A 23,156-nucleotide genomic window follows, 5' to 3' on the forward strand; every position below is an offset into this window, starting at 1 on the left:
ACAAGGAACGATCTTTTCATTACGTTATTTGCCATCAAAAGGGTGTTGCATCTTTCTGTTTCTAGATCAAATATGGAAACAATTAAGGATTGCTCAAGTGTCGAACATTGACAGTGATATCAAAAACAAGATACAAATGCAAGAATTTCTCCAAATCTTCTTCATTAACGCAGTACTTATCCAAAGGACCATCGCCGTAGCGGGAACTAAAAGAAAACGGCGCCTCAAGAATCCGACGGATTCCAGAAATAGCTTACTAAATAGGATCTTAAACTTTACTATTACATAAGGAACAAGGCAACTAGTAAAGGGCACCAAGTATTAAATGAATATCGCAGATGACTTAAGAGTCCCATACGAAAGCCAATTTTTTTTTTTTTTTTTTTTTTTTTTTATCACAAAGGCCTGATTGCCAGATATATTCACTGAAGAGTAGTTACAAAAGCAGAGGGGGGCTTCGCCTGACCTCTAATCAGTTTAAGGAAAATTACATTGTGATAAGGATGAAATATTCCCTTAAACTGGAAGCAAAATACATGATCAACTGACAAAGAAGTTAGCTTTGTCGTACCTTATTCTCAAATTAGGCAGCTGACAAGCATCCAAGTGATAAGCACCACGAATGATTGAGTTTCATATTTCAATACTATTTTGATACAGTACATGCTCATACGCATCATAATTAAAATAGAACCAACAAACAAAACTCAAACTCTGCCTTAGGGTTTGGGTTGCAGACTCAACCACGATTTGGTTCACGCTTTAGTAAATAATTATTTTTTATAATTGACGAATAGGATTCTAGATCTATGCAATCATGGCTCTGATACCAAATGTAATTCACCTTCTAATAGCCCTAGGATTATTGCACAAATCAAGAACACCACAATTATAGCGAAATTAAGAAAGTACCTGTTTAGTCATCTTGTTTATCAATGCGGAAGCGCGTTCCAGATGTATGGAACGATTGACTAGGTCTTTCTCTCATTGCTCCTCCTACAACTGGCAGTCAAATGGGACGGTTGCCTTTTTTTGGGTGAGGAGATGAGAGGGGACCTAGCCATATATTTATAGGCCTCAAGCCTTAACCTAATGGGCCTTCCCATAACAGGTTTTATCAGGTCTTCAGCAGGGCCTACACTACTGCCAGTCCACACCAATACAAGAAGTGATTCAGGCCCAACAAAGAATCCAATATTTGAATGGACAAGTCATGTTCACCAACTATTTTATTTAGCCCGTTTTATAAACCTCAATGATTAAGTTACTGTTAGTCCACATTTAGTTAAAATTCCAACAGAAACATGCTACTAATCAGATCACACCGAGCATTGTTAGCTGAGAACTTTGGAAAGCTAGGTACCTAAAGTATGAACAGAGGAATACTACTGTTTTTAGGATCTGTCAATAGATTCTTTTCATGGTTAAAAGCACCATTGGCATGAAATTTTGCATGGTGGATATCTATGCTGTCGGACTCTTTAAAAATGTTGATGGGTGCGTGTCGGATCGATCCTCCAAAAGTAGTGTAATTTTTGAGGATTCGAAATGGGTGCGACAACATTTTGGAGAGTCCAAGCAAAATAGTTTGGAATTGACTGGAGTAGAACAACTCTGCTATGTTTCTGAAATTTATAAACCTACACTATGTTGTTGGTGCAAGCAACTCTCATATGTTTCTTAGGAATATATATACAACATTATACATTTTATATATATTGCTCTTCTTGGGATTGAGGTTTTGGTTTTATGTCCCCCTTCTTGTATTTTTTGGTCTTTAAATTTACACTACGCCAAATCCTTTACTACCTCGGGAGATGAACGCCAAATCCTCTACCACTTCGGGACTAGATGAAAGCTCGGATGGATGGTTTAATATTAAAAAAGATCTTATCAACAAGAACTGTTCTGAAATCTCTAGTAGCTAAAATAGTTCCAGTATGTAATTAAGTACTAGATTCTTTTGGTCTTTAATTAGTTCATGGTCATCGTACAGAAGCATTTGGAGTAATGAGATTTTTGTGACTTAGACATAAATAGGCCAACTACCCTTCAATAGAAAATATTGTTCAATATTCAATATATACATAAACAAAAAATGTTTTTTAACAAATACGTACTTGTTTAATATTACTCATTGATAACTTCCTAAAAATAATCTAATCAACAGCAGTGCATAACCAAACATATAGGAAATGCTTTGAATTAGTACAAATTATTTTGAATGAATAATGCTTGATCAAAATTTAACTTATCAACTCAAAAGGAAAAACTGTCGATATATTCATTTCAAGAATATATCATTCGGTGGTTTGATTCAATTCATAATCGAAAAAGGATATTTACGGGCGGGGGGGGGGGGGGGGGGGGTGGTAGAGCATTCTTACTAATATTTGTATTTATTTCACATTATGTTCCGCACGAACTAAAAACTAATTAGTGTAGTCTACATATAACTTTAGGGACAAGGCAAAGATCATTTTTCTTATGCACAGTAATCCCAGGCAAAATATCTGTGTCGATATCTTCTATCTTCATCCCAAAAGGCAACTCCCAATCAAATGCATATAGAAGGTTTGATAGTATAAGCTCCACCGTTGCAATCCCAAGTGCAATACCTGCAGAGACGAATTTAAGATTTAATTTTTCATTTAAGATGAATTGTCTTAAATAAAATAAAAAATTGGTTTCAGTTGAACTCATCACGTAAATTATATATTCGCCATTGAATACCTGGACAACCTCTCCGGCCTGCTCCAAATGGAATCAACTCAAAATCTTGGCCTTTAAAATCGATTCTACTATTCAAGAATCTCTCGGGTATGAATTCTTCTGGATGTTTCCAGTACTCAGGATCTCTTGCAATAGCCCAATAGTTAACATAAATTGTTGTTTTTGGTGGAATGTTATACCCTTCTAGAATAGAATTTTCCACTGCCACTCTTGCCACTAGGACTGGAGCTGGTGGATACAATCTAAATGTCTCCTTTATCACTGCTTTCAAATAAGACATGTTTTGGGTATCGTCTTCATTCACAATACCTTTCTTCCCCACTGATTTTCTAATTTCTGCTTGAACTTTCTTCATGACTTTTGGATTCTTTGCCAAGGCTGTCATTGCCCAAACTACTGTAATTGCACTAGTGTCTGCCCCAGCGACAAATATATTCTACAAAACATTTAATTAAGAGAAAAAAGAAAAGGGATCCTCAAATCATTAGAAATTCCCAAATGAATAAATTAAACACTTCTATATGCAATATTTATGATTATAACTCCAATATACCGAATTACCGATGATGTAAATTATTTTTATAATGCTAGTGCATACATTTAAGCATAATAATAAGTACCATGAGAATTCCCTTTATGTTGTCCAAAGTGAGATTGATTTGAGTTGATGGCTCTTTCCTCAATTGTAGCAAAAGATCAACGATATCTCCTTCCATGGATTTTGGCCTATTGGAATCAAGATGTTGCTGAATGAGTTCTTCATAAAATTCATCCAAATCCTTGAAATCTTTCTCAAGTCTATTTGCTAATCCAGTAAGTTTATCAATCCAACTTAAAGATGGAAAAAAATCAGAGACAAAGAATTTAGCCATAATTGCTTGAGTTTCATGTAAAAGTTCATCAAATCTCCTCCTTTCAAGTGCTTCTTCATCAAACCTAATACCAAAAGCAACTCTACAAATTATTGTACTTGTTAGTGAAATCACTATATTGCTCAAGTTGGTAATTTGTGAAGTGGCAGCTTGTTCCGATATTTTTTTGATCATTCTTGAGACTTCATCTTTACAGATTGGACTAAAAGATTGCACTTTCTTGAGACTAAATAGATGAAGCACACAAATTTTTCTTATTTCTCTCCAATAGTCATTATAAGGTGAAAAGGCAATATCATGACTATTGTAAGACAATTTTTGTTGGCAAAGAGTAGAGGGTCTACTACAAAATGCTAAATCTTGTGTCTTCATTACTTCTTTTGCTAATTTTGGTGAAGAAACCACAACTATTGGAGAAGAACCAAGTTTCAATGAGAAGATTTTTCCATATTTTTTGGAAAGTTTCCAAAAATAGAGATGAGGTGTTAAACCATCATATTGATGCAAATTTCCAATGAATGGCAAACCTAAAGGACCTGGTGGCAGAATGGTATTTCTACTCATTTTGGCTTTTTGACGAAGAAAAATGAAAATAATAGGAAGAGCTACTAAGAATAGAAAGAACATCATGATTTTCTTGTCTCACTGTCAAATTCTAACTTCAAATGTCAACTAAATAGATCTTCAATTAAATTGCTCTTATAGTACACTTTTTTTTTCCGATTGAATGGAGTGATATTTAAGAATGACATCACTACTTAATCTGGAAGCTGTTTAGGTACGCAATGACATAACCTTTTTAAACGTTTTTGGCTTTCCGCTCAGAGACGGGTCAAAAATTTTACCTTTCAGATTCTTAGCATTGAACTCATTATATTTGTAAAGTTATAGGTTCATATATGTCTACTATTTATTATAACTTTTATGAATTTTTACACATATATTTATAGTACTGCAAGAGTTCAGATGAACCGACGCCAAAATTCTGCACCCGCCTCTGTTCCTCTTGAATACGATCACTTAGAATTCAGAAATGTTTATGAAGGAAACCATTTTCAGAAACTCTTCATTTGATGTTCCAACCATGCCAACCCCCACGTCCTCTTCTCCCTCCTATAGTGTTTGTCTAGATGTATATAAATATTCTTAAGATAATATTTTTTGCTTGCAGAAAAATCAGACAAACAAATTGAATCGGACTGATATGACAATAATTCTTTATGCCTCAAAAAATAATGCAATTAAGTCATCAATGACCTCCTTCCCACTCTTACCCTTTAAGGAATCAAATGTGTTATCACTGAACTAAACTTTTTTCCTTTCTGCAAACCTTTACATCATTTTGGATTAGTCAGTATTAATCCGCACATAACATTTGAGAATAATTATGTCATAAATAGATAGTATTCTGTTGAGTCTTTAATTCCAAGTGTGATGACTGCATCAGTAGCTACAACTTTCAGGTCTCGCAAAAGCCAACTTCTCTCTCAATTATGCGAAATTAGATAATTTTACCCTTCGTTAAAATAGTTGGTCTTGAGTCTACACATGTCGTCATCAGAGTAGTTCAAAATTGCGCTTTTAAACTAATCTTATTTCTAATTATTTTAAATTAATATTTTTTTATCTCAAATAATCTATCATCTATCCAAATTAAATTAAATGGACCAGATTTACCTTTACACTATACACATGATTTAATTTTGCCCCTATACAATGTGTATGATTCATTTTGCCTTCTTCACACAACTACCCCCACCTCTCCACTGTTTTGCCATTTTTTTTTTTTTTTTTTTTGCTGACGATTCTATTGAAAGAGTTTAAAGTACAAGAACTAAAAAGCAAGAAGAGTATATCTAAACAATATTACCCTGAAAGTGCGGAGATAGGTCTAAACGATACTATCTCCAAATAGTCATTGCTTAGCTGATCAACTAAAAACATAGGAGGATTATCCCAAAAGACAGATTCTCCCAATGGTAGTACTTGATCATCAGTTATTTTGCCATGCTTTGCCAGGGTACGCAACTTCATTCGCCTCCCGGAATAGGTGCTGAAGTGGTGGGTTCTCCATTGCGTCCGTTAGGAACCTGCAATCATTCAACATATTTGTGTGAACTTCAATAATTATTTCCTTGTTCAGGTGCCTTACTAGTGTGTCGCAATCAAGTTCCACTATTAGTCTTTCAACTGTTTTGCCATTATTATTAATCTTAATATATACTCAAATGATCAAAAGACACATTATCCGATTTGCTAACACATATCATTATCAATTTGTAATACTCCCTCCATCTCATTTTAAGTAATGCCCTTTGAAAGAACGTGAGTTAAGAAAGAAAAAAAAAGATTTTCGAAACTTGTGGTTTAAAACAAGTCATAGAGATTTGTATGGCTATAAAATAGGCAAAATGAAAAATTTAAAGGTAAATTATTTCTAAATATAGAAAGATATCATTCTTTTTTGGGACAAAATAAAATTGAAAGTGCATTACACACATTGAAACATATAGAGGAGTATCACTTTTTTTGGCAAAAACTATTTTTCATTCTCTAATGAAACACGATTTTTTTTTTTTTTAAAAGATAAGTCTTTTGCGAGAAAACATTCCAAAAAATGACTTGCGTCATTGCAAATACATCCCAAGTGTGATGATGTGTGTACCTGTGTTTGACGAAAGAATTGGCAAAACTAGACACGCCTGAACTGTTCTATCTTTATATTAATTAGATGAGTTTATTGGAAAACGTTTGCAAACTTGGATATATACGTCTTCTATATATAGAAGTGTATTTACATATGTCATCATATGCTACTGCGCGTAATACAACCAATTTTGTCAAAATTTCACAATAGATCATAGAAGTGGATTTATGATTTGAATGTACGGACACCAGCTATACTGGAGGTGGATTTAGGAGTAATTTATATTGAGGGCGTATAGAACTTAGATTCCATGCAAAATTATTTTTCTTATCCATGTACAGAAGTACTTATAAGCTATTTAGTCGAAAAAATAAAGGAGGGAAAACATTAACTCAAGATCCATTATTATATATATAAATGAAAAAAAAAAAAAAGACATTTCAATTGACTATTATTTTGTGAAGTTGGACAACAAAATGATGCTCTTTCTGCTCTTTGTCGCCCTTCCTATTTTCCTTATTTTTCTTCTTCCTATAGCCAAAAAACATGGCAAAAACAATCTGCCACCAGGTCGTATAGGGCTTCCATTCATTGGAAATTTGCATCAGTATGATAATTCAACCCCCCACCTCTATTTTTGGAAACTTTTCAAAAAATATGGAAAGATCTTTTCATTGAAACTTAATTCTACTCCAATGGTTGTAGTTTCTTCAGCAAAATTAGCAAAAGAAGTATTGAAGACACAAGATTTAACATTTTGTAGTAGACCTTATATTATTGAGAAGCAAAAATTGTCTTACAAGGGTCATGATATTGCTTTTGCACCTTATAACGACTATTGGAGGGAAATGAGAGAAGTTTTTGTTATCCATTTACTTAGCCTCAAAAAATTACAATCTTTTAATCCAATTCGTGAAGATGAAATATCAAGAATGATCAAGAAAATATCTCAACAAGCTGTCACTTCACAAATCACCAATGTGAGCAATATATTGATTTCACTAACTAGTACAATTAAAAAAAAAAAATCTCTCTAAAAACTCTCTCCGTACAAACGGTCACAAGTTTTTAACGGGCTGATCTAAAGTGGGCGATTGGTGCCGACGCACCTTCCCATGGCTACTCCAGATGGACGGATTTCGACGCGTCAGGAACAGATTGCACCACCATCAACAGAAGCGATAACATCCTTGGAAGGAATTCCATTAAAATCTACCTATGCTAATGGTGTTACTCCCAATTGTCCAAGCCTTAGTGTCAAGGGAGAAATTGAAGTCAGAGCCAGAATCTCCTCTCATAATGGAGTACCAGCGGTGATGTTCAACTCCAATCAATACTACGGTGTTCTGGAAAATCATTGCAGACTGACATTTGTCGGTAAGTTCATTAAGACCCGCCCTCAAATAGAGAAAATTTGAAGCGACTTTGCTGAGAAAGTCACCGTCAAAAGAAATGTCCAGATTGGGGCTTTTGATTTTAGGACGGTTTTCTTAATTTTTAAGACTGAAGAGGACTGTAAAAATGTTTTCTTTAGAAGAATGGTAGAAGTAGATGGTCAACAGATGTGGATGGAGCAATTGACTCTGAATTTTAAACCAAATGAAGATGCTCCATTTGCGCTTGTGTGGGTTCTTTTACCTGGTCTTCCATTTCATTGTCATCACTGGGACTATCTCAAACAAATTATTAGTCCAGTTGGTATCCCTCAAACCGTGGATAATGCCACTTTGATAAAAAACAGACCTGGACTTGCCAAAGCTAGAGTTATCATGGATCTTTCAAAGCCTAGCTCGTCTAGATAAGATCTGGATAGGATTAAGAAGATAAAAACTCACCTCTGAAAGGTTTCTATCAGAAATTGGATTATGAACAAATGCCTAAATATTGCAATCATTGTAAAAGAATTGGACACTCCCTAGATGTATGCAAATGGGCTGAAAAGAAGAAGTTGCAACAAATAAGGTAGGAGAACCAAAGAAAATAGGAGAAGGAAGGTGGAAGAAACAAAAACACCAGCAACAAGGACTCTACTAGAGGGAACTCTAACAACAAATATAAGAAACAGAATCCTAAGGACAGAAGCGCTAGTGGTGGTGAAATACAAGTTAGGGATCTGAGCAACACAAACAACCCTTGGCCAAGAAGGATGATAAGAACAATGACAAACAGATCGACCACAAACCCTACTAATCAGGATATAGTGGACTACAAAAAGGAGGTTACTGAAGCAAAGGATAATCAATGTGACATGACAAATCTTGATATTGTTGCTAATCAGGAGAAAGAAAAATCTACTAGCACAATCTCTAAATCTGATGATAATGGAGTGGTTGATACCATTACATTGGCAGAAGACAACATCAATGTTGGTATGGTTGTTAGCAATAAAGCAGAAAAAGAAAAGGCCAAGGAGCTGATCAGAAGAAGGAAGAGAAACCAGAAAAGAAGAGAAGCTAGAAGTTTACAAATGAACAGGAAAAACAAGATACAATACATTAAAAAGAAAGTAGTAAAAAATCAGCAGAGTAAACCTGCATAGGAAATTAAAGCAATGAAGCTTTGGCAATATGCAAACAGGAAACTGAGTTTTCCAAGAGAACTGGAGAAGATTCCAATGAAAGTGTGACTATTCAAGGTTCCCCAGATATTACCAAGAACAAGCCCCCTGATATAGATGATAAGGGTGGAAAAGGAGGCACCATCTCCATACATCTAAACTTCCCTAGTGAAGATACTAAAAAGGATCAATAAGAGAACATAAAAGATTTAGGTGATGACTCAGAAACAACAGAAAAACTAATAGAGGCATTTGCCCTTGTTACAAAATCTGAAGTGCAATCTTTAGGCAAGGTTTTTAATGCTTTAACTCAAAGACATAATCTGTCCCCTAGAGGAAGATCAAGAACCAGAAAAATCAGCGATACTGATGGACCTAAATCTAGAAGTAGAATAAGGCAGAGAAGCAGTGTTGCTTGACCCCTATTTCCATTATCGTTATGATTAATACAATCGCATGGAACATTAGGGGGGTTAAATCCAAAAAAGATTTCCTTAGGCTTCTTAAAACTGTGAAGATGCACAAGGTGCAATTTTCAACTGTGCAAGAATCATTTCTAGATGAATCTCATCTTAAAAAATACAAGAAAAAAAAGTGGTTTTAAAAATGCTATGGTCAATAGGAATGGCAAGATTTGGTGTTTTTGGGATGATTCATTGGATTGTACTGTAACATCCAACATCAACCAACAACTCACCTGGAAGATCAAGCATTTGACAACTAGCAAAAAATTTTGTTATACTATTGTTTATGTCAAGACCACTGCCAAGAAAAAGAAGAAATTATGTTACAAATTAAAGGCAGAATATGCACAAAATTGATGGTCCACGAGCTGTGCTTGGAGATTTCAATGTTATTCTATCTCCTAATGAGAAAATTGGGTGGCAGGCCTCATAGAATTAGTCAGAGCGTGGACTTTATAACCTGTATGTATGATTGTGGTTTAGTTGATGCTGGGTTTAGTGGTAGTATTTTCACTTGGTCAAATGGTAGAAAAAGGGGCAACAAAATTTGCAAAAGACTTGATAGAATCCTCTACAATGATGAGTGGAACAATAACATGGGAGATACACTAGTGAAACATAAAGCCAGGACAAGATCAGACTACAGTCTTATTTTATTTATTTGCAAAGAAATCTCTAACAATTTTGTTAAATATTTCAGGTTCCTCAACTGGTGGACTCTACAACCAAGCTTCTCACAAGTGGTTCAGAGCTCTTGGGATGAAGAGATGCAAGGAAACCATACGTGGATCCTATAGGAAAAGTTGAAGAGACTTGCTAACAAACTGAGTCAATGTTCCAAAAAATCTATTGGAGATGTCTTTCAACAGGTTAAAAACCATGAGGAACTGATCCTGGACATGGAACAAAAGATGGACAGTGATGACTCAGAAGCAAACAGATAAGAACTCAATAGAGTGAATGCAGGAAACATCAAGTGGACCGGGCTTCAGGACAATATCTTGCAACAAAAAGCTAATATTTAATGGACTGAGAAGGGTGACTCTTGCACAAAATATTTCTTCAGCACCATTAAACATAACAGAAAGAAAGCCACTTTATATAGAATTAAGAAATCTAAAGGACACTAGATTGAGGCCAGTGAAGCAATTGGACTAGCTGCAATACAACATTTTCAAGAACTGTTCACAGAATCAAACCAAATCCCTGAATATGGAGTGCAGAAACACATTGATAAGCTCATATCAGAGGAGGAAAATTGTCATGACCCAACCAGAGGGTCATGACGGGCACCCGGAGCTAACCTACCGAGCACCTAAGAATATACATCTCATAATCTTTTCTAGGTGGACCACAAGCTAACTCATAGGCGTCATATTCTGTAAAGGCATATATCACAAGATAATGGCACATCTTTATATAATCATCCACAACTATGCCCATACACATAAGTCAACAAGGCTGCCAAAATATTATATAACAATACGAGCTGATAACGATATAGGACTTCTAGCAACACACATCTGTCTACGAGCCTCTATATAGAATACAGGAATACATAAAGACGGGGCAAGACTCCGCCATGCCCAGGTATGTACACAAAGAGTAATACCAATAGACTGCGGTTCCGAAGCAAATGGAGCGCTCCTGAAACTCTACTGATGAAGCTCCTAAGGATCTGACCCGCCTCCCTGCTTTCCTGCGAGCATGAACGCAGCGTTCACAAGAAAGGACGTCAGTACGAATAATGTATTGAGTATGTAAGGCATGAGTAACCACATAATGAAAGTTTGAAGATAACATAATATACAAGAGATCAACCTGTGCCTCTGAATGCCTTTTTAAGGTGGATGTCATGCATGCTTGGCTTTAAAAAAAGACTTTTTCATATATACATATATAAAGTATCTTGCCCGGCGACTGAGGCTCAGTTATATATATAGTATTATGCCCGGCCACTAAGGGTCGGTTATATATATAGTATCATGCCTGGCCACTAAGGGTCGGTTATATATATAGCATCATGCTGGCCATGTAGGCGCGGTTATATATAATATCATGCCCGGCCATGTAGGCGCGATATTATAAAAGTTACATATATAAATACATATAGCATGCATAAGAGCCCAATTAAACATTTCTATTCTATCAGAGTGACGTAAGGTCGGTAACCTCCGATTTATATTATGGAACAATCATCATTGCTATATCTCACCTTGAAGGAACAATTATCATAAGGTGAGATCAATAACAATGAATAAAATTAAGAAAATCATGAAATAAGCTCAATAATCTCATAATAGCATCAAAATCATAAGTTTGGGATCTCTAGAAATGGAATCATCATCATTATCATTATCATCATAGAAAACATCTACCCTTAGCATCTTAAGAACTTTGAGAATCATGAACTTCTAGCTTTTTGGAAATAAGGATGTTATGGAAATCTTGTGTGGTTTCATAAGAAGAGAATCATGCCTTTAGAAAGAAAGGGACAAGCCTTAACATACCTTGTCGTTTCCTTAACTACTTAAAGCTTTTCCTTCCGAACTTGCAAATCTACATTCAAGATAATTCATACAAAGGTCAAGCCATTGAAACTCTCATATGATCAAACTAGGCTAATAAATGAGCCAACGAAAATCGGACAGCATTTTCCCTATATTATCTACTTCCTCCAAATTCCAAAACAACTCCCAAAACACAATAAAACATCAAAAATTCCATAATCAAAAGATTACATTCAAACTATACTTAATTCAATCCCAAAACTTCTTTTCATAAGCAATCCATAACAACAACTTCATACAATCCCTTATACACTCGTATATGACAATTCCTTAACATCATTATTATCCCTCATAATAAGATTATGCTCAAAACATACTAATAATTATAACTCAAGTTAATTCACAACCCAAAATATCATCAAATGCATATTTGAACTTTTCCTTCAATTTTCTTCTCCTCAAATCTTAACATAATTACCAAACAAACTCATAAACATGAAAACTAAGATGAAACCTTACCTCATAATTCAAGAACACTTCAATTCCATGGTTACTTCACCTTAAAAATACTCACCCAAATATCTTCAAGAGGAGCAGACAAGTGTAGACCTCACTTGGAAACCCTTAACCACTTTAATCTTCACTTTGATCCTTGGTTTGGGCTTGGAAATATGTTGGAATATGTTTGGAGAAGTTTTTTGGACTTCCTAGGACTTGAGGCTATGTTAAAAATGAAATAAAAATGACCAAAATTGTCATATAGACTTATAGGAATATATTTGCATGTTGTGGAAGTTGGAGGAATGTTCTAGAGGATTTGGGATATGTTTAGGGGGATTTGGATATTGGATGAATGTTATGGGAAGTTCTAGAGAGGTGTGGAAATGATAAATGGTGAAAAATTAAGTGATTTAGGTAACTTAAGGGGTATATATAGTAGTCCAATTCGGTTTGGGGCTAATGGGCCGAAATTGGTGGGCTTTTAAATGATTTCTAGAATTTCCGCATAGGTTCGCGGGCTTCTGGTAGTCCGTTTTAAAACGGTCATAACTCCCTACTCCGATGTCGTATTGATGAACAGTTTGTTGCTTTGAAAAATATACTCGGCGAACTTCATTTTAGGCTCTTGAAACACCTCAAAACTCCTGATATACCAGAAGATATACCTCTCTGAAGTTGACCCAAAATGTCTGTCCAAATTTTTGACAAACTTATTTTCTTCGATTTTCTTGATCCCAGAACCTTTAGACACTTGCTTAATACTTGTTAAGAGTATTCCTTCACCTTATAAGGGTTCCAAGACCTCTCCGAGCTTACGTTAGTTTATTCACGACGCAAACGACGCGAAAATTTTTGAGGTGTAACAAAAATGCTAGGTTGAGTGCCTACCCTGTGGAGAAGGAGATCAAACAGGCTGTCATGGATCTTAGCCCCAGCGGTGCTGCTAGACCAGATTGCTTTAATGGTTTATTTTTCCAGAAATGTTGGGACATCATCAAAACTGATCTGGTAAATTTTGTGCTTAACTTCTACTGTGGTAAGAGATTGACTAAGTATTTTACTAGTACTTGTTTAGTCATGATTCCTAAGGTAGATGAACCTTCCATTTTTTTCACAACTCAGACCTATTAGCTTAACTAACTTCACTAATAAGATTATTTCTAAAATCATGGCTACTAGATTGAATTTGTTATTGCCTAAGTTAGTGTTAGAGAACCAATCTGGATTTATAAGTGGGAGACTCATCACTGAGAATAGCTTACTAACCCAGGAAATTGTTCATGGTATAAATAGAGGCAACAATCCTAATCTTATCTTCAGACTAGACATGGAAAAACTTATGATAGAGTTTCTTGGCTTTGCATTATTTTCATCTTGAGAAGATTTGGCTTCTTTGAGTTTTTTTATTGACCTTGTTTGGAGACTTCCATCTGATGTTTGGTATTCTATTATTATAAATGGAAAAAGGGAAGGTTTCTTTCACTCTACAAAGTGTCTTAAACAGTGAGACTCCCTTTCTCCCTCTCTTTTCATACTAACTGCTCAATTGTTCTCTAAATTGCTTAACAAGTTGCATGATAAGAACAAGTACATAGGCTATACTAGTAACATGAAGGGTATGAGAGTCATTCATCTAGCTATGCTGATGACGTCATTCTGTTTACCTCTTGGGATAATTACTTTGTTAAAATTTTGTTGAGATATCTGAAAAGGTATGAAAATGTATCAGGACAAAATTCTTAATTGCTTCTCATGGATCTAGAGGCACTCTTAGATGAATTTCTAGAATAACTCATTTCAGCCCTAATAATTTTTCTTTCACCTATCTTGATTGTCCTATTTATATTGCGAGGAAGAGAATCCACTACTTTGTTGATATTACCTCTTGTTTTCCTCTCTTGAGCCGAGGGTCTTTTGGAAACAGTCGCCCTACCTTTCAAGGTGGGGGTTAGGTCTGCGTACACTCTACCCTCCCCAGACCCCACATGGTGGGATTCTACTGGGCTTGTTGTTGTTGTTGCATAAGGCTTTATGTCGGAAAAAAAAGTATTTTGTACTATTTCTAATGAGACATAAAAACATTAAATGAAATCTAGTCGTAAAATAAGCTAGTGAAAGCATAAGTCAATGTTTATGGTTTAGCAAAATATTGCTTAATTTGATTTTAAAGGTGTATCCAATCAACCAAAAAAAAATTATTTACTTATCTAGAATTTGAACACTCTTCATGAAATTTCTGGCTGCACTAATCCCACCGCCCCCCCACATTTAACTTTGGATTCAATGATATATATTGACAAATGTTAACTAATAGAAGCTTTTCAAGTTTATTGAAAGTACAAAATTACAAGTTTACAATTGGGAAAAGGGTCAAAAATATCACTCTACTTTGGGAAAAGGGCTAAAATACCCTACGTTACGAATTGAGGTCAAAAATGTCCTTCCCGTCATTAAAATTTTCAAATAAACCCCTCTCTTAACGGAAATCCCCAAATCTCTTAAAATAATCCAATTTCAATTTTTAAACCCGCTCCATTATTTAACCCAACCCAACTAAATAATAACTTTGAGTTATTTTACTAACCACTATATTTTAACCATAGTTAAAGTATAATCTTTGTTAGTCTTCTGCCCAACAATACAAGCCGTTTTACCACTTCCAGCTGCCGAAACTTGCCGAAATACCTTCAACTAGCTTCTTTTTGTTTCTTAATAATTGGTCGTACCCAAAAAAGTAGGAACTATGGAATCGCAAAGAGAATTTGTAAAAAAAAAAAAAGGAATTTCACATAGAAAAGTCCAACACTAAGTCTGTTATATCCCGTATTTTTGAACCTCGGAGTATCTGCTGGGGTGGGGCCCACACACCGAGATTTTTTTTGGAACATCTGAAAAGTCATATGAATCACATATGTAAAGTTAAACACAACTCATGAAGTACCCTTGGACCAAATCAAAGTGGAAACCCTCCAAACGAATATTTTTAAGAAAACGTTTTCGGGTGACCTGACTTTGGGGGGAAAAAACTGTATTATAAGTTTGGAATTTCGAAAATACCTTGAAATAGAAGTTGTAGATAATTGAATTAGCTTTCCATCCATAGGTCGTGGGTTCCCAGGTGACGTCGGTACAAGGAGATATGAACGTTTTAAGGTCGAAAGGTCAGTGGGCTAGGCCCAACTCGGGACCAACCGAGTTGGCCCAAAAAAATGAAAAAAAATTCAGGCCCAAGTGAGGGGCCATTCGGCCATGGTCCATAAAAAGGATCCAAGCCCATGGAATTAAGTCATGTGGTCAATGAATAAAAGACCACTTAATCATCCAAATTCCATAGAACTTTCAAGAGAAAGAATAGGAGGAAAAACAAGAGAAAAACAAGAACAAAAAGAGGGCATTTCGGGTTTGGCCATAGAAAAATCACCTATCAAAATCTTGCCTCTAAAATTATTTTCTTGTTGAATTCCTACTAAATTAAGTGTCCTCTACAACTTGGTGTAATTGTTTTGGAAGAAGGAGCACTTATTTCTTCAAGTTGACAACTTGTTCAAGTGAAGAAGTTTGTAGAAAAAGGTAAGAATCAATTTCTTTTTCTTATGTTATGAAGGTTTGTTTATGTTGTGGTATGTGGAAATGAGTAGAAATTATGGAAATAAGGAAGTTTGCAAAGTGGGTATGTATATATATATGTAGCCATGGGTGTATATATGTTGTATACATATATGGGTTGAATTTTATGTTGCATTCTAGTTGTGGTTATGATGGAAATTATATTGGGAATGAAAGTTGAATGAATTTTGGTTGAAGTTGGAATGTAGATGATTATGTCACTTTAGAATAATTTTGTGATATTATGGAAATGAAGTTGTTAAGATGTGAATTATGATTATGGTTGATGAATTTGGAAGTTGGAAACTTGTTATGAAGTTGTATGCCAAAGATTTGATGTTTTGCATAAGTTATGATTTTGGCGGAAGATTGTATATCATGTATATCGAGTGTATATCTTAAGGAAAACGATATGAAATGTTTCTAGAACTATATGGTGATGATCATGATGGTTGTTGAATATGAAATTATTGATCTTAGTTGAAAGTTGGGTTGAATTGAAGATTATGTCAACTTGTGAGAAAAATGACTAGTTGAAGGATATTTGTGTTTTTAATGTTCATTGTTGATATTGTTGTTGTCGTTTCGGTTGTTGTTGATGATTTATAGCCGAGTTGAATTCTCGGGGTGTCATATGTATAGGGGAAGTGTTGCCGAAATTTCGGTAGCCAAATATGCTTAAAGTTGAAATAATGGCATTAATAATTCACAATTGGTAAACTTGACCAATTGCAGTTTTTCGTCGAAACGGGAAGTGAGTTTGGAAAGGCTTAAGGAGCGCGAAAGGTATGTAAAGCAACCCCAATTCTTCCCTTGGCATGCCCCTAGTGTGTTAGGGTCGGATCCGGGCCTCGAAGGACCTCTTGGCCCTCGGAATCCGCAAGACAAAATTTCAGTTTTTCCTTCAGTAGAATTGAACCATTTTGATACGCTTTTTCTGAAATTATGCAATTTTGCTCTAAATTATTTAGAAAATCATAGAATGTTTGTATAACCTTTTTAGGTGATACTATATGCTTAGAGGGCACAATTTGAGCCCGCCGCCTTGTTTGTCCCAAGGCGGGCCCACTATTTACGTTTTTGCCCCTAATGTGTTAAAGTTTCCTTTTTAAGCGATTTTTGAAAGAAATGTTTTAATTACCCTACTAATCGCTTAACGAATATTATTTTAAATATTCTGTTAAATATTATAAATTATTTTGACACTCGGAATGACTTCGGGAAAGTTATACTTCTGTAATTTATTATGATATCCGAAATACATTTATTATGATTCCGTCCGACCCCATTGGATTTGTTTGTCTTTGATACGCTTCATCGAGTCTTTGAAAACATTTATTATATTTTTAAATTGCATTAGTCTCTCACTACTCCATTCGTGGATGTCCCAATGTTTCCCACACTGAGCCCGGGCCAGGATATGTTGTCAAGCGTAATTCTCTGCATTGTTCGCCGCGTCCCGATGTGAGGGGGCAGGTATACGCGTACATGGGTCTGTGGAGTATGATGTGCCATGTCCGCCTATTCTGATCTGATCTGTATGGCCATTTTGATATGACATTATATGATACGGGGCCACGCCCCTTTTTCTGATTCCTCTGTATAGTGGCACCAGCGTCGGGAGGGTGGCCACATTCTGTCTGCCGAGTCCCGTGTCAGGGACCGGATATGATATGATATGACATATGTTTCTGTACGCATTCTGTCTGTTTTGGAAATATGCATTTGACACTCTGGATTCTGTACTCATTTTCTGTAACCATTATGATTTGACTTCTGTGATTCCGCTTTACATATTCAGTACATATTTCGTACTGACCCCCTTTCTTCGGGGGCTGCGTTTTCATGCCGCGCAGGTACTGACGACAGGTTCGCTGATCCACACGTTTAGGATCCTATTTCTGCTATTTGGGGCGCTCTCTTCTATAGAGCCCATCTTTTGGTACAGTCTGTCACTGCTATCTGGATATGTACTTTGTTCAGGGTATGACGGGGCCCTGTCCCGTCTTATGATTATGATATGTTCTGTAGAGGTCTGTGGATACATCTGTGTGGGTTCTGTACATATGTTTGGGATATTCTGTTCTGTGATGGCCTTATCGGCCTATGTGTGCCAAGTCTGCTTTTCTGCTAAATTCTGTAGCGACCACTAATATTATTATTATATTATTATTCTGTTAATATGCTAATTTGGGGTATCGGGTACGTATAGGTGCCCAGCTCGGGCACTGGTCGCGGCCCACGGGGTTGGGTCGTGACAAAGTCAAACTTGAAAGGGCAAATCAAGATGGAAATGTGAAGTTTCTAGTGGAATAAATGTTGGGTTTCCTTCCATGGAACGACCAATCGATCGGGAAAGAAATGAAAGTTGAGGGTCACCGACACGTACTATCAATAGCAATCCGTGACAAAGTCAAAGAGCATCCATTAGTATAATTGCTTTCAAGTCAATAGATTAATAAGTTGCCATCTTTAGATTCCACACGAGACAAGTGAAGTTACGGATTGGAAGAAGAACTCCTTCAAGGAACCTTTTTTGTGTGTGTGTTGTGAATGATAGGACAATTTTTTACTTTAAAAGAGTCAAATCCATAGATGAACTAGACACGGTGAACCGTGAAACGCGCCTTGTTTATGGAGAACGTGAAGGGAAAAGGATTAATAATGGAGATAATTACACTGTGTATCAATTAGGGTACCAATGCTATCAAAATTGACTCATATTTTTAAATCTTACAAAAACTGAACAACGACGCCACCTGAGCACCGTACTCACTTCCACCACCTTGTCTTTCCGGCGACAATGACGACGACTTCTCTTTCACAACCTAAGCGTCGTACTCACTTCCGACGCTGCCTCCTCCACTGGGGTGGCTCAGATCTAGCCAGAAATTACCTAGATCTAGATCTATCCTGCTAGATCTAGATCTATCAGAAAACTCATCGAGGTGGTGGAGTGCAGGTGGATGAGATGAAATTACCGGCAGTGGGAGTCACTGGAGGTGGTTGAGGTCGGCGAGGGAGAAACCAGTAAGTTCAAGGTAATGGGTGTATAATAGTGTATAAAATTGTATAATGGTGTATATGGGTGTATACACCCTCTTATACAAGATTATACATTTTTATACACCTATATACATAATGTATCTGTCTTGTATACTTATGTATATAGGTGTATAAATATGTATAAGTCTTATTCAAAACCAGTCAAGATATATGTTAATACCCACTAGGAACAAGGCAAAAAGCGTTTTTCTTATGCGTAGTAAGTCCAAGTAAAACATCAAGGTCAATATCTTCAATTGTCATCCCACACGGCAACACCCAATCAAATGCATAAAGAATACTGGAAAGTACAATCTCAACCGTTGCACCACCAAGTGTCATACCTGGGCAACTTCTCCTGCCCGTTCCAAATGGAATTAGCTCAAATCTTGACCTTAAAAATCAATAGCACTATTTAAGGATCTCTCAAGTAAATTCTTCTAGATTATATCCCATATTTTAGGATCCCTTGCAATAGCCCAAGAACTAACATATAATATAGTTTTTGGTTGAATTTCATACCCTTGTAGTATGGATTTCTGTATTGTTTCTCTTACTAATAGCAATGGAATTGGTGGATCTATCTAAATGTCTCCTTTATTACTGCTTTGAAATATAGAAGATTTTGAATATCATGTTCATTCACCATGACCTTATTATTTCCAACAACATTTCTAATTTCTTCTTGAACTTTATTCATTGCTTTTGGCTTCATCATCAAGGCGGTCATTGCCCAAACAATTGTACTTGCGGTACTATCTATTCCACCAACTAGCATATTCTTAAAACAAAAACAGAAAAAAAGCCTAAATTGTCCGATTAATCGAAATGCTCAAAGCAATAGATAAAACATTAATTTATATGTTACTCTTTTCTTTTTAATCTATTTAGGAAAAATATTGTCGTATTTATGTATGTGAAAACTCTTTATATTTAAAGTTTCTCTTTTGGAATTCTTAGTAGCTCAGTTGGTTGACCACCTGTACTTTTATTTTGTTGGCGAGGGTTCGATTCCCCACCTTGTAATCTCCTCCCCCATTTCCCATTCCCTTACTCCCTGTGTCATAAAAAAAAATCTCATTTTACTCTTAATGACATGTTTTACTAGTCATAAAAATGTCATAGAATATTTAGTTCCACAAGTTCAAAGAATACTTTTCATTTACACCAAAAGTGATTTTTTTTAATATTTCGTGATATCAAATACCGTCGTACTATAAGATAAGACACAAATGGATTAGTTCATTACCATGATAATAGCCTTTATATTGTCCAAAGTAAGATCGATTGGAGTTGATTGCTCTTTCCTCAACCGGAGCAAAAGATCAATAATATCTCCATCCATGGATTTTGGCCTATTGGGATTGAGATGTTGCTCGATGAATCCTTCACAAAATTCATTCAAATCCTTAAAATTCATCTCTAATCTAAATATTTTTCCTTAAGACTTTATCAATCACATCCTAAGAGAGGAAAATAATCAAAGACAAAAAAGCCTGCCAACATTTCTTCAGTCATTTTTAGAAGTTCATCAAATTTCCTCCTTTCATGTGTTTTTTCATCATACCTAATACCAAAAGCAACTCTAGAATAATTGTAGTTATTAATGAAATCAATATACCACTCAAATTGGTAATTTTAGAAGTGGAAGCTTGTTGAGATATTTTCTTTATCATTCTAAAAACTTCGTCTTCTCGAATTGGACTAAAATATTGCACTTTCTAATTTCTCTCCAATAGTCATTATAAGGTGACAAGGCAATATCTTGACCATTGTAAGACAATTTTTGTTGGCCAAGAATAAAAGATCTACTACAAAATGCTAAATCTTGTATTTTGGTTACCTCTTTTGCTAGATTTGCGGAAGAAAGTACTACCATATTAGAAGAACCAAGTTTCAATGAGAAGATTTGTCCATATTTCTTGGAAAGTTTCCAAAAATAAAGATGAGGGATTAAACTATCAAATTGGTGCAAATTTCCAATGAATAGCAACCCTAAAGGACCTGGTGGTAGAATGTTTTTTCCATTCTTTTTGGCTTTGAAAAGAAGAAAACTGAGAATAATGATAAGAAGGGGTACAAAGAATGGAAAGAACATCATGTTTTTTTGGCAAAGTCACTTGAAATGTCTAGCGTTTATGTCTTGTAATAAAATTTTCTACAGTTTCTTTCATTTGTAGTAATCTATATATAGAAAAGGTGATGCGGCACCTCTCTATGACCTTCATTCCTATTTATCTTTTTTCTCCTTTTTTTGCCTTATTTCCAAATTTTCCACCAAGTAATATGTTCTACTTATCAATCTCATGTTAATACGTACACTACTTTATTACTATTAAATTCAAATAATTTAGATTTTAATTGCAGCTTCATAATGAATAAGGAAAGGGAAAGACACCAGTTCAAAATACATCAAATAATTCAAATGACGAATGTGATATTTCCGTTACATTACAATGAATCAATACTAATTGTGGTTTTTCCATTACTAAACTTCTTGGATAAATCAACTCTCAGTCTCGCCCACATGGTCACACCTATCTAAAGGTTTCACATTCCGTGAAGGAATTTTAGTTTTCCGAGCTAAGCATTATCTACAAGTAGTAGTAATCCTAGTCTATATTAACTGAGTATCGATCAGACACGGTTTTTTTTTTTTAAAGTTTGTATCATACACGCTTAACATTGGAAGTATGGAGAAATCCCTTCTTATTTTTTGCAAATCAGGGAAGCTGATAGTGAACTGTTTGAAGCAAATTATAGAGGACCTAAGTTGGAGAGGAGGAAAGACGTGATTGATCTATAAAAAAAAGGGTGGGAGCACAAAGCCAGGTGCAATGTGCTATTCTTTCCTTTTTTTTGATGCTTTGATTTCTAGGTTGGAATCTAATTAATTAGCATTATTCTACAGGCTCTTTTGTTCAATATTTGTTCTGGCCTAAATTAGATTCACACAGCCGCTTTAAATACAAAATATTTTAGAGGCTATAGCTGCATGCAGGCAGAGTTTAACTTCAGTTCGGATGAACTTTCTTTATCAAATTATTTGTTTTTGAAGTTGCCAATTAATCATATATTTTCTGGAAATTCAACTTATGCAAATACACTTTCAGATTTCATAGATCAGTTAAAAATCACAATTCCTCCTCCATGATGCAATTATTCCAATTAAAAGTATGGAATCAATGTGATTTTTTTATCTAATCATGTGACTACAATACATTGTTAATTTGCCATCTATTTGTTGCATCACAATTCCATAATTTTTTTTTAACTTTAGATATGGCTGTGTTGCTGCGAAAACGAAGGCAATATCATGTGCTGAGGCTCGGACAAATTCCTTCCCCCTCAATGTTTGTTTCTTCGTTAAGAAGTGATTCGCCTTTTATGGTTCAATTTCATAAATAAATTTTTGAAAGTTAAATGTGCACAAAAAATTCATGCCCACCAAGATAATAGTCTGCTCATACAAATGTTACATGGACATCCATGATCATTTGATTCCAGTAATAAGAATGTATGTAAGTTATAACTCGCAATACTTTCACGGGCTACAGAAATGAAAGAAAAAAGAAGAAATGAGTTCTGCAGTGCAAAGTATCCGTTCTTGATAGTCGAAGCAAGAAACAACTTGTAACATGTATGACACTTGAAGTGTGCTGAAATTACATCAATAGATTTCATTGAAAATATATATTTGTAGTTTAATTAATTTACAAAATTAAATAGTATATGCATATATAGAAGATTAGTATATGCATATATAGAAGATTTTTAAATATCTTTTCTATTCAGCTAAATTTATGAGAAGATCATTTCGTGAATTTATGCTATTAATTGCAACCGCGCGAAGCGCGGCTAAATTTACTAGTCTATATATAATATAAAGCTAGGTATAGACAAGGTGATGTGGCACCTCTCTATGGCCACCATTCCTACTTATCTTTTTTTCTCATTTTTTTGGCCTTTTATATAATTTTAAAATGAAAAAATCTAATTATATTTAAATTATAGGATTTAATGGGTTGAAATGGGAGTAATGACAAAATTAAAGAGGATAATTGAGTTGGGAACTATTTTAAAAGTCACTCATTTAAGCCTTTATATTTAAGGTCAGCATGTGTTTATTACATAATAAAGGTCTAAATTACCGTTTTCCTCCTAATTAATCAAGTTATTAACATCCATTTGCTTTCTTTTGTTTTCCCTGATAAAGTCACT

General features: G+C 35.2%; 1 protein-coding gene and 1 pseudogene across 1 annotated transcript; both read right to left on the bottom strand.

The window, feature by feature from the left end:
* Positions 1 to 2,259: 2,259 nt before the first annotated feature.
* Positions 2,260 to 4,284, bottom strand: LOC132611108 (6,7,8-trihydroxycoumarin synthase-like). Its single transcript, XM_060325520.1, has 3 exons — positions 3,354 to 4,284; positions 2,734 to 3,169; positions 2,260 to 2,618 (listed from the first exon to the last, which is right to left on the bottom strand). The coding sequence occupies exons 1-3, from the start codon at positions 4,233 to 4,235 to the stop codon at positions 2,437 to 2,439; spliced, it is 1,500 nt and encodes a 499-aa protein (XP_060181503.1). The 5' UTR covers positions 4,236 to 4,284; the 3' UTR covers positions 2,260 to 2,436.
* A 14,825-nt stretch (positions 4,285 to 19,109) lies between these two features.
* Positions 19,110 to 21,036, bottom strand: LOC132610430 (6,7,8-trihydroxycoumarin synthase-like; annotated as a pseudogene).
* Positions 21,037 to 23,156: the final 2,120 nt, after the last annotated feature.

This window comes from Lycium barbarum, chromosome 9, assembly GCF_019175385.1.
Source record: "Lycium barbarum isolate Lr01 chromosome 9, ASM1917538v2, whole genome shotgun sequence".
Taxonomy (NCBI): domain Eukaryota; kingdom Viridiplantae; phylum Streptophyta; class Magnoliopsida; order Solanales; family Solanaceae; genus Lycium; species Lycium barbarum.

Coding starts and splice junctions, on each gene's coding strand:
- LOC132611108 (XM_060325520.1), bottom strand. CDS start 4,235: ATGATGTTCTTTCTATTCTTAGTAGCTCTTCCTATTATTTTCATTTTT. Junction 3,170..3,353: donor ACATAAAGGGAATTCTCATG/GTACTTATTATT, acceptor AATGTTTTGTAG/AATATATTTGTCGCTGGGGC. Junction 2,619..2,733: donor AGGCCGGAGAGGTTGTCCAG/GTATTCAATGGC, acceptor TCGTCTCTGCAG/GTATTGCACTTGGGATTGCA.